General features: G+C 47.0%; 1 protein-coding gene across 8 annotated transcripts in view; it reads right to left on the bottom strand.

Moving 5' to 3' along the window:
- The window catches only part of SLC5A9 (solute carrier family 5 member 9), a 124,557-nt gene that overhangs the window by 18,838 nt on the left and 93,594 nt on the right, over window positions 1–12,125 (bottom strand). For 5 of the 8 annotated variants that reach the window (XR_011698680.1, XR_011698683.1, XR_011698684.1 and 2 more), the window contains exons 1-8: window positions 10,638–10,727; window positions 8,994–9,192; window positions 8,240–8,311; window positions 6,277–6,381; window positions 4,283–4,447; window positions 1,651–1,756; window positions 1,018–1,098; window positions 49–254 (exon numbers count right to left, since the gene is read on the bottom strand). Coding sequence is in view for 1 of the 8 variants with exons in the window: in XM_071565759.1 (XP_071421860.1) it covers window positions 49–254; window positions 1,018–1,098; window positions 1,651–1,756; window positions 4,283–4,447; window positions 6,277–6,381; window positions 8,240–8,311; window positions 8,994–9,122 (864 nt within the window). In the remaining 7 variants the exon portion in view is untranslated. Of the gene's footprint in view, window positions 1–48; window positions 255–1,017; window positions 1,099–1,650; window positions 1,757–4,282; window positions 4,448–6,276; window positions 6,382–8,239; window positions 8,312–8,993; window positions 9,193–10,637; window positions 10,728–10,967; window positions 11,078–12,125 lie in introns of those variants that run through there. The other 3 variants (XR_011698682.1, XR_011698685.1, XR_011698686.1) reach the window with 3 other exon arrangements.

Here is a 12,125-nt window from a genome sequence, read left to right as displayed (position 1 = left end):
AAAATATCAGTGTGATAGTTTGTCTGCTGAGGGAAGGACTTTCCTTACCTGGTCAGTGCACCAGCACCAAAGAGCCAGCACAGAGAGGCCAAATATAAGACCAGGCCAAGGAATGTCTCCTGTGATGGGATCCCTGAACAAATGAAAGGCATCCGTACGTGGGAGGTGACAAGTTGTGTTTGGGACTATGATCTTTGGTATTGCTGTGCTGTATTTCTCCTGAAGTCCTTCATACCAGCCAACTTTTTCAAATCCTGAAAAGAAAATGCCAGTGATTTAAGGGCTGGTGCATCCTGCAAAGTTATTATCTTATCTGAGTCTTGTGATTACTTTTTTCTTATCTTCCTCTTATCTCCTTTCTTTTCATTCAACCCTTGCTCTTGGCAGTCAAGTTTTCTACAGAAGACAGTTGGATTTTGCCCAAAGTCCTTGTGGTTTAAATAGTGCATCCTGGAAGAGAATCAATGCAGGAAAATCTCCATGATCCTAATCCCCACAATGTCCTCAGCATCTAGTCTTTACTCAGACACCCTCCAAGGGCTAGAGCAGGAAGGTACAACATGAAAAATATATATACTTATGTTTCTGTTTGCCAAGAAAGCTTAAAGCAAAGACTGATGATGGTCAGTTCCTTGTTGCTCTTTATTTTTTTTACAACACTCAGTTATGCCCACATGAATCCACAGTAACTCCCAAAGTCAACAGTGAAAGTCAGCAGGATTACTCTGAACTGACATGAGTTTAATGAGAGCTGAATTTGGCTCTGAGAATGTTATGTTTCAAAGTTCTTTGGCAACTCCACTGAGGTGAAGTTATCCAGAGCCTCACCTCCATACAGTTAGTGCAAAAGATGAAGCAAGTCTGATGACTTGGAGGACAAGAGTTGTGCTGGCACCACTTATGTGAGTGGTTAAAACCCATTTCTGCACCACACATGAAAGGAGAGGCACACTGCTAAGGTCTAATGGCCTTCGGACCATTAACTGAGGGTGTGACACCGCTGCAGGTTCCCCTTACCTATGAACATGAGGACCAAAGCTCCCAGCACCATGATCACAGTCTGCAGCACATCTGTGTAAATCACAGCTGTTAAACCACCTGTCGGGAGAACCAGAGACAACAGGAGTGTTACCACATCCAGTGAAACAGGTATCTCGCCTGGAAAAAGGCTTTCCTTGGCCCCAGCCCTGTGATTTCAGGACAGACTTGTTGGGAGAAGCTGACACTAAGCTGGTCCCCAGAAGCCCATAGCTGTCAGAAGCCTTCCCATGAGGAATGGCCTGAAGGGCTTTTCCACCTTCATGACAGGACTTGGAGGCACTTTAGCAACTTAGTATCTAAAGGTGCTAATTTTGCAGAAAGAGAAAAAACTAGCAAATATGGGCAGTGGGAGCTGAGACCCTTTGTGCAGTGTTAGAAAATCCTCTAGAAAACAGTGATGTTCCCCCTATACCGGTTGCCCTTGGGACAGAAGGGGAGAGGGGAATAGCCAGAGGTCTCCAAAAGCTGGGAGTGACAGGGTAGGTACTACCAGCAACCAGTGCAATCTCTCCCTCAGACCGGGACCTGAATATTTTCCCCAATGTAGGAAATGGGAAATTTATATCTGAGGCTCCATTTATAATGTTTCTTTTAAAACCAGCTATTTACCAGCTATGGTGTAGACAGCAGTCACTGCTAGCAAGACCACAGTGGACAAGTAGAGGTTCCAGCCCAAAGAGATTTGGATGAACAATGCTCCGGAAAAAATGTCTGTCTGGAATAAAAAAACCCAAGGGCAGTCTGGCATTAGTAGTGCTCCGTGCAAGTGAAATCTAATAAAGCAGCTTGCAGCCCTCTGCGGCTGAAAGCATTGACGAGGGAGGACACCATGAAGGTGAAGTGGAAGAGGAGGAGAGAGCTGGTGGGGCTGTTGTCTGTGAACCTTGTTCTGAGTGTGAGGAAAAACTTTCCTCTGAGTCAGAGCTCTCATGATCTGGGCATTAGGGGATCATGAGAGTAAAAATTAAGGTCCTGTGCCAAGGGACTGAAAAGGTCATCAAAATAAAGACAATCTTCATGTCACAGAATCCTTGCTGGCACGGACAAGTACTGGTAGAAACTGTCATTCTTTTTGCTGACTGTGAAACATCCATGGGTAGTAGAGCCCAGGTATCCACAGGCACACACAGGAGGGAAAGGCGGGTAAATAGCAGAGACCATGTTCTTCCCAGGACATCTTGCTGGGCTAGTGATCAGGAGACACTCCTGCTTGGAAGACTCTTAAAGAATCACTGGTGTGTTATACAATGATTTATTTATCTGAAAAGGTCAACAGCTTGCTCTTCTGTTCATGCAGTTCATCATACTAGAATGACTCCAGAAAAACAGGTTATACCTGCTGAGGACTGAAATACAGAAAGCCCCATTGGCTGTGTTTTGTTTGGGCCTTCTGGCAGAGAGAGTGACACCAGAAACTGGGGTAAACCTGGAATTACACAGATAACATCATTCAAAATTGCAGGAGGTGATATGGGAGATGTTTGTGTTGGGAAATCAGTTTGAAGGACACCTGTAAATCTGGTATGGGGTGAGACACAGGTGAAGACATTTGCCAAGGGAATAGGAGGGATGGGGTAATAATTCTATTTGCTGTTCCTGAAATTAGCACCTTCAAAACAAGGACCCACTGCACTTCCTGACCTCTGGAAGCCTGAGACAGGACAAGCAGGGTCAGTAAACCACAGGAATCACAGTGCCTTCTGAGTTCTGACTTCCCAGAAGGAAACACAAACGCCACTGTAGCCATGCAGGATCAGTCCTCTGACAACACTCCTCATTGAGATCTCTGTTTTCTTTGCAAGCCAAGAAGGCTCTGCAATGCCCTAGTTGTTAACCTGTGTTTGGGCAGAAAGCACAGGGAGAAAAATCCTTCTTGTAACCACCTGCCTGCTGTCCAGCCAGCCGCTAAATGAGCTCTCCACAAACAATAGCAGCACTTAATAGAAAGCACCTGTCATCCCATAAACTCCACCAGCCACATCCATCAGCCACGCCTGAATTAGCTGCACAAAGGAGAAACCACCAGGATGAAACAGCACTGACAGAGGCCAGGGTCCTGCTCTGAAAAGCACTGGCAGATTCTGTTCTGCTGAAGGTCATTCTGAAAGACACCTCTGTTCTTGTCATCTACTCTGACTGTGAGGCTGTGCACACTGTGAGCTTTGGCAAGAGAGATCTTCCACTTACTCCTCATGGGTAAAGAGGGTTCAAGTGTCTCTTTGCAAAACTTGACCCAGGGCAATGGTCCAGTCCCACAGAGCAAAGCTCCTGGTGGCAGTGGTGACAACAATGGGTGACATGACCAAGAGCTGCCTGTTAGAGGAAAAAATCTGTCCCACACTTCCAGCCTGGAACTCCTCAATGTCCCTCACAGGACCTGAGACATAATAAGTCTGAGAGGAGCACCATGAAGCCAGCTTCAAAACTCCAGTCAGTGCTTCCCAAGGCAATTTGACATCTAAATACTTCAGTAGGGTCTAGTGAAAATTGACTTATACTGGTCTTGGGACAATCAGCTGGAGATAGACTGACATCTTCAGTCCCTGTAATGGACTCTGAAATACAGTCCTCTCCCTCCAAGGGCACAGGGAGTTCCTAGTAAATACATGAGCATAAGTTCTACTTTATGAAGGGCACTTAATTTTGACTACCAGCAGGGTACAATACTACAAGCACTCCAAAAAAGAGGCCGAGTTTTCTCTTAAGCAAGAACATTCCTCCCTTTCATCATATCCTTTTGCATAAAACAAATGATAGAAAGAGAGAGAAATAACCATAACATACCTAGTGCTGAAAACTCAGCTACAAAAGCAACAGCAGGTTTACAATAATTTAAGAGAATTTCACCTCTACAAGATGCAACCAGACAGATTCTCATCTGGGGTAGTGCTGCCCTTCCACTGTCTCTGTCGCCTAGGGTTTGATCTGATAGAAAAGGGAAAGCAGGCAACACAGCTCCCCATACTTACATGGTTTAGTAATAAGCTACACATCCCTGTAAAGTTCTCACTGTACATTGCTATTTAATGAGGGCTCTCTTTCTTAGGACAGGTCTCCATGATCAATACAGAGGCAGGTGTTTACCTGAGTAGATCAGCACAAACATGCTGCTATTGTTTTTGGGAGCTGAGGACATCCAAATTCTCAAGGATGTCCAAATTCTCTCTGAGCAGCCCCAGAAGGTACCAGCATGACCTACCCCTGCCCTAGATACAAAAACTGTGCTCAATTGGATACATACGGATATCTTGGTGAATATATAGAGAATCAGGGACAGTACAGACATGTAGATTTGTATCCTCTGCCCTCCAAATCTCTTCTGCAGGTACTCAGGCATGGTGACTACTCCTGCTGCGATGTAAACAGGCACAAAGATCCAGCCGAGAGCCAGAAGTGCCCAGGTGGCCTGTTAAAGAGATAGAACATAAAGGCACATGATTCAACATTTGGGAACAGCTTTTCCCTCTGTTCTGTCAGTGGGCATCCTAAGAAAGCAGGGAGGCATGGTGCAATGCAATGTGAGACAACCACTGGAAGAATTACTACAATTCAGTCAGAAGCTTTTGAAGTTCTGCTCCTAAACAAGCTCTGTGTCTCTCTGTCAAGGATTACACACCCTGTTCCATCTTCTGGTCTTTAGGGCAAGATGGTGTATTCTGTTGCTCTGGATCTCTGAAAGATGGTATTGTATTAGATGGCCTTTGAAGCCAGTGATGTTGTGGCAGTGAAGAGTTAAGTGATTCAGAGCAGGATGGGAGCATCTGTTTATTGCTTTATTAGCAAGTGATGAGGCTGAGGCAGCAGACTGTCCCTGCGGAGCATAAAAATAAGCAACAGCAAGACTCTGCTGGGATGTTCTCCTTGCAGGCTGACACAGATGTGCTTCTGACACTGGCAGATAAAGGGGCAGGTCAGTTGCTCTGCCACAGGTGAAGAAAATTTTGGAAGGTGTAAAGGCATTTCCCACCATGTATTTCTTCCCTGACTCCCAGCAAAAGCCCACACAGGAGAATTTGAAGGTAAATAAAAGCCATTGGATTATCAAATCTCACATCCTGGCTGACTTTGGCCATTAACTTTCATCCAAGTACCTTACAGTAGAACAGATTTTATTTCAATCAGTTATTTAAGTTTTCAGGAAAGAAACTGATCCCTGTGAGTAGAGATTGTGACTGATTGAGGAGAACAGCCACGGCTCCTTCAGTGACAAAGACTGGCTGAGGTGAAAGATGCTCATATGATCCCTCTGGCTGAGTGATGTCCCATGATAAAAGGAGAGAATAATGGCATATCTAAGGTCCCTTTCCACTCTGAAAGAAATTAATCTAAACTCATGAAGTCAGATTTACCCTGACATACAATCTTGTCTTCATGGGCTTCTAAAATGACCTGAATAGATTTCCTAAAGTACAGCAATATTGGTATGTCCTACGTGTATCAGGCTGAATACAGACTCTGATTTCCTCACAAAGGACTTAAGGGTGCTCTTAATAGTCTAGGAAAAAAAAATAGTGCAGTGAATAGATATCCTAGAAAAGGGCTTTTGGTGGGCCTTGCCTGTGCTCTGGCAAGCACCTAGCACTATTAGCACTCTCTGCTGGTGCACACGAGATTTAGAGTTAGGTGAGTGATGTTTATTGTGAGGCTGGCACTAATCTCACTCCTCATCACTGCAGCTGAGAAATTTCATTAGCATTGCACACAAAGGGCCTGGTTTTCATGCTCTGTGTGGTGTCAGTGGCAATTTTTCAGGGCACTTCCACAGGGCAGAATCAGATCTGCCTTCACACACAGATGTTCACCCCAGAGACACCACATGTTGGCAGCTAACAGGTGAAAGCAGTGCTGCTGATTCTCACGGATTTACAGTGAATTTAGGAGAACACGCTGCCCTTTTCCTTTTTTTTTTTCAAATTCCCTGTACCCAGAATCCTGTGATTTTCCAAGTACTTTTCCAGCATTCATTATCCTTTATTTTAATCTTCATGAGTGCAGACTAAAGCTTAAAATTATGTCCATGAGCTTCTGGGAAGGTCAAAGAGCTAATATTTCTAGTGGATTCCACTTAAACTAAATAAAGATCTAATGTTTTGAAGGCTGTCGGAATGTCTGGAGGCTTCTCTCCTGAGGTTTGAACACTTGTTGCTGATACTGTTAAGCATCTGATTTTGGAGACAAACCCACGGTCCCTTTGTAAACAGCGACATCTTAGTTGACAACAAAAGTGACACTTACATTCCACTCAAATGCCCCAACAGCAAGGCCCCCAGCTGCTCCAGTGCCCGCCAGGCCGATGAATAAGCCACTGCCCACATTGCTTGACATCAGGGATGCTCCAATCTGAAACACAAGGCACAGGGACAAAACCCACAAAGTCAGCTTGAGGAACTTCTGTATCAGCCCAAGCATTTTCCCCAGGAACTGTCTTTATCCAGTACTCCATCTCCTTGTATTTAGGTAGCTGGGTGCTGAAGGACAGTTGAGTTTTACTTCACCTTCTAAAAAACCCTACATTTTTATATCTCAAAGTGTGTGTGTCTGCTCCCTTCCACCACCCCCAGCCCAATGCAAAGCTCAACCTCAGAACAGGGGTTCATTTTGTCAGTGGTTCTCCTGAGACACAGGTCTGTTTTGGGGAGTACAGCAGGGTGAGGGAAGTCTGGTGTCTGCCACAGATGCCTCAGCGTTCACGAAACGTGATGGATTTCCCCATTCCCTTGGTAGTCAGTCAGCAACATGCCTTCTCTGACCTTGCTGCCTCTTGCCATACCCCCCCATGTCTTGCTGACAGCCTCATTTAAGTCTTGCACTGAACATGTGTGTGGTGGTTCACACAGTCATAGTGACAGGAGTGCCTTCTTGAAGCTCCTCCTAAGGGAGAAGATTCCTGAACCATGGCATGCATGGACAGTGTGAGAAACATGCAGGTCTTTCTTGTCTAATGTCTACATGTATGTTCAAAGCTGAAAAACACTGATACCTCAGGTTAACTTCAGCTGCAGGCTGTGGGCATGGCAGGCTGTCCCTGCCAGGGCTCATTGACACCCTAATTGGGAGAATGCCAGCCCTAAGGCTCTTAAACTGGGCAAAGGCTCTTTGGCTAAATTGCTACTTTTATTGGCACAAAGCCTCACCTCCTTTCTGTCTGCCAACATAAAATCTCTCAGGGTCAAATGAGTTACCAAAAGGACAATTCAAACCTTTTAGGCACATCATCTATGAGGAGTTTTTGTCTTGTTAGTATTGCTGCATGTGAAACAAGGAATCTAACAGTCTCTGTGGCCACCTGTGGCTGAAGCCAAAAGCAGTGACAATGTTTTAGGGTTTTTTAAGTAGGAAAAAAGATTGTGGAAAAATTATTCCATTTTAGCATCTTTCAATTTTCCTCTTTCTAATTAGAGAAAACCATCAAGCTAAGTATTTTCCATGAAATGTCACTTGGCTGACACAGAAGTACAAAGAACATTTAAGAAGTGACAGATTTTAGAGAGGTGTATGTGTCTCTAAAGAAATAGGCTGAAAATCTAACCTAGCGAATTTATGGACCATCCACAGCCAAAGGAAGAAAAATCAAAAACAGTGTTTTGGTTGAGAAGTGCATTCCATTCCCTACAACTCACTAGAGAGATATATGTTTCTAGAGTCTGGCACTGACTGAAAAGAATCCTTATTCCTGTGGTGGTTTTGTTCCTTTAAAACTTTAAATTATCTTTATATGTACCTTTAACTCCCAAGAAAAGGTGCCTTCAACAGATCATTTTTTTTCTTCCTTCAGTGGTTTGAAGTTTTTATCCCTTACTGTGTTAGTCAATAAACTCTTCACTCTAAATAGCAAGGGCTCAAAAAGTCCTGGGTTTTGGAATTATTTTTTTCTTCAGTCTCTAATTGTTTGTTGTTTTTTTTTACTGGATAGCACCTTCTTAGATTACCTAATTCTCTCTTGACTTGGGTACAACTACTTGTGGTGAGTTGGAGCCAAAGAGTTTCAAACCCAGCTAGGCAGTCAGCACCCCTTACTTTTATCAATGGGAACATTTTATTGCTGACTTTAGCAGAGAAATTGAGAGCTAGAAAACTGTGAAGACACAGCCTGGTAGCCCATTAGCAAAGCTGAATGGGATGATTCCTGCTGAATCCTTCATCTGCCCTCTTCACCTCAAGACTATAATCAAAACATGTAGGGATGTGTTTCACTCACAGGCCACCAAGTCATGGATCGTCCAGCTAGGAAATAGCCTCCAATGGTCCCCCGGCTTGCTCGTATCGATGACTGGAAGCACAAGAAAAAGAAAAGTGTTTTCTTCCATTCACCCACCCTTGAGTCAGATCAAGCCAAGAGAATCCTTAATGCCTGGCCTCAACATCAGCACCAAAGTTTCTTTGTGGATCTGCTAACTATGCAAGGTTTTACCCACACCTGCTGCTGCTCCTTGTGTGGGTTTCTGGTAGTGAAGCTTCTTTGGAAAGAAGGTGCTTATACCTGTTTAGTAACTTCTCCTTGAAGGTACCAACTGGGAATGAAAAAGCAGTTCAGCCAACCATGTGTCTCTGTGACAGAGGCCTTCATCAAGCAACATGAACAAATAATTAACAACAATCTTTCCACAGCTTTCGAAGTCCCATTTCAGTCTTCCCCTCCCCAACACTGGCTTTTCTTTTGCCTCCTGTCTGCCCACATCCTGATGTGAGAGTGCTCTGCAGAACAGGAGGTAGGCATCAACCCCAGACAAACCTCCAGTGAATGACCCCTTGGTTGTTCCCAGGTGGGTTGGGAGTAAGGGCTCTGAGGAGGATTGCTGTCACCCCCAAACTTGCTCAATAGCCTGTGGCATAATACTGTGTGCACAGGATGTCATTTGCAGGCAAACATCTTTGTACTCAGGAGGGGTCCAGGGAGGATCAACATGGCTCTGCCTCAGTCAGACCCAAACCCAGTCACCTTGGGGACTCACCCATATCCCAACAGCAAGGACAAAGGCGAAGTAAAGAACCACAACGATGATGTCTGCCACTCCAAAGGCAGCTGGTGTGTTCCCTGGCAGCTCAGGTGGCTCTGTAGTCGCTGGGGTTGGCTGGCTCATGGCTGTGAGCAAACTGCTGCCTTTCTTCCCTCAGACTGGACTTTGGTGCACATTGGCCTTCATCGTTTCCCTTGTAATAATTAACAGGGTGAAGAAGGTGTGAGTGGGGAGTGGGAGCCAGGCAGGACTGGGCTAATGTTTTCCAGCAGGAGCTTGATCTCCATGGTTCATCAGTGAGGACCTCCACATAGCTCTGTGGTGTGCGGCTGCCTCCCACATGCTCCTATGTTCATTTACCCATAGTCCTTTCTTCTGCCTGTTAGTGACACCCACTGAGATGGCAAATGAGTAAAAGTCACGTTGCCTTGTCCCCCACCCAGTTTTCACATCACTTTCTCCACAGCATCCTATAGGAGAAAGTTTCTCCTAAGAGGAGCTGCCTAGAGGGCAGTTGGTCTTTCTTCCGGGTGTGGGTGACAAGGACGTGGCTGTGTGCAGCCACATCCCATGGACAGGACCAGCTGCAGGTGAATGCACTGCCCCCTTTCCTCACTCCATGTGATGCCTCCTTCCCCATCCTGTGCTGCAGCTCAGGGATAGTCTGTGCTGTAGGGACCTGCAGCCCCAGCAGACAGGGAGCACATGTTACACTGTACATTCCCTTTGCAGATAGCAGCGGCGGGGGGTGCAGGGAGGAGACAACTGAGTTTCCTTGGCAGGCCATGCCAGTCACCTACCTGAGTTGGGGAAGCTGCAGTGGCAGCAGGAGCAGCAACTGTCCTGGGACATGGGCAGGTAGGAGGGGGCTGGCCCCTGTCACACAACAAACTGTGAACCACAGGTCCTTCTCACTGTCCCAGCAGCTGCCAGTGCAGCAGAGACATTTCTCTGTCTGATTTGAGACAAGGTGAGGGGACCCTCCATAACCAGCCCTCTGGGGCACAGGGTGTGGGTCACATCACCTCTCTGCTCCTTTGTTGGAACAGCTTTGTCAGGATCACCCAATGTTCCTTCCCTGGTTGGCAGAGGCATTCCAGAGCTGGCTGTGGGGCACAAGCCTTCACCAGGCAGAAGCCAGACCTCAAAGCAGAGCCACCTCCTACCTCCCCTACCCTCCATGGTCCCTCACCACATGACATACAACATGAGACATTTTAAACTTAGGTGAGCTTTGCTTGTTCTTGGTTTCAATGGAGGCAACACCCCAACACCCACCCCCCATGCCCCATTTGGTTTTATCCCCCTCTCTTCCAGAGTTTTCTTGCAACTGCTGGCTACCTCCTTGGCCTTTAATTGCACAGCTAACACATCCACCCCTGCTCCCCAATCTGAGGCTCACTGGGAGAAGTGTCTCCCTGCAGTCTCATTATCCACAAGAGGCTTTTCAAGACTAAAATGCTTCAACAAGCTGAAGTACAGTCTCCAGAAATTAAATATCTGGAAGCCTAAATCCCCAAGTGTAAACAGGCAGCTCTCCCTGCATAGAGCTGATTTACACTCACCCACACACTTCTTCCTCTTAACACCATAGCACCTGAAAAAGACAGTTGCTTAATCCTGAAATGCATTAAATACCTGTCCAAGAAGCAAACAGAGCAAGTATCTGCAGTCTTCCTAAACCAGGAATCCTCCTGCACATGTAGAGCCCAACTCAAAGTACCTACCTGACCCAGCCCTTCACCCCACCTTCCCAGAGTGCTCTACCAGCAACAATTAACCCTTACAAACACCTGAAAGCTTCTGATAAGCTATTCCTGACAGCTGTGAGCTATCACGAGTCCCTTGGACCCACTAGAATGGGGTTGGCTTATGGTGACAGGATGTTACTGCATTGACTGGATCATCCGGAACCATAGTGGCAGTTAGGTGGGACTGCAGGGTCTGCACCTCAAGCACAGACAGTACCTTGAGCCCACCTGTGGCAGTTTCTTTCTTTGCTGCTCAATCCTGTTCAGGCAGGAGTTGCTCCACTTGCTGCTCCCAGGGCAAGCTGCAGAGGTGTGATCCTGCCACGCTTTCCCTGGGGATGTGACGCCATCCCTGCCCACAGCCAAGGGGATGGCACATGCCAGGGTTGTGTGACACTCATCCTGGCTCTGGGCCCCAGTGCAGGAGCCCCGGGCAAGAATTGCAGTGCACAGTGTGAGGGGCACGGCTCCTCTGGGTCCTGGCAGCAGGACAGTGCTCACCTCGTGCTCCATGCACTGCTAAGTCAACAGTGGTGGCCATCCACCCCTAGGAGATGTGGTGCTCCTTGCCTTGGGAAGGGATGTGGGAATTCACATGCCCAGGAAACAATAAAAATTCAGCACAGCTGACGAACAAGCAGTCCCTGGGGTGTAAGATGTGACAGCAGCATAAGCCCAGCAGGTGCAAGGCAGCAGATTTCTATCGATGCGGAGGGTGGCACACTCTGTCTCTCCCACTTATCTCCAGGGACCTGATGAGGCACATGGAATGCACTGGTTACTGGTTATGGCAAACCCACCTTCCTCAGAAAGCCCGGGGGAGGGGGGGGGGGGGGGGTGTTGTGTGTTGGTGGGAGCAGTGGTGGTGGCTGAGGCAGTTCCAGGCATGATGCAGAGGGATAAGCCAGTGAACTCAGGGCACAAAGATGTTGTGGGGTGTCACCCATGACAGGAACAGGTGCTGGTAGAAGTGTTGGCTGTGGTTGTGGGGGCAATTGGCACAGAGGGCTAAGCATAGCAATATAGATCTCTCTTCTCTCCTTTACCCTCCTGAGTCATCACCCTTTTACCTTCCAAAAAACCTTTCCTTTTCCCTCCAGAACTGACTTCCTGGTGCATACCAGGCTTCACACAGTCTTTTTGCTGTCTTTGTGAGGGCTGAGCTGGGATAGCAAACAGGGGGCAGAAGGCAGCCCCTGAAGCTCAAACGGTGTGGCTGGGGCTACCCAGTTTTCTTGGCCAGAGACAGACCCACTGGTACTGAGTCCTGCATCCACAGCTTCTCGCAGCCCTGCCATGATGCCCAGGAAAGCCATGGGGCATCCTGCAGGGGAGCAGCTGCCCTGTAAACCCTACAACTTAGGCAGTACCTGGG

This window comes from Pithys albifrons, chromosome 10 (genome assembly GCF_047495875.1).
Source record: "Pithys albifrons albifrons isolate INPA30051 chromosome 10, PitAlb_v1, whole genome shotgun sequence".
Classification (NCBI taxonomy): Eukaryota; Metazoa; Chordata; class Aves; order Passeriformes; family Thamnophilidae; genus Pithys; species Pithys albifrons.
The sequence above is the reverse complement of the archived record's forward strand: the minus strand, read 5'-3'. Positions and strand labels throughout refer to the sequence as shown.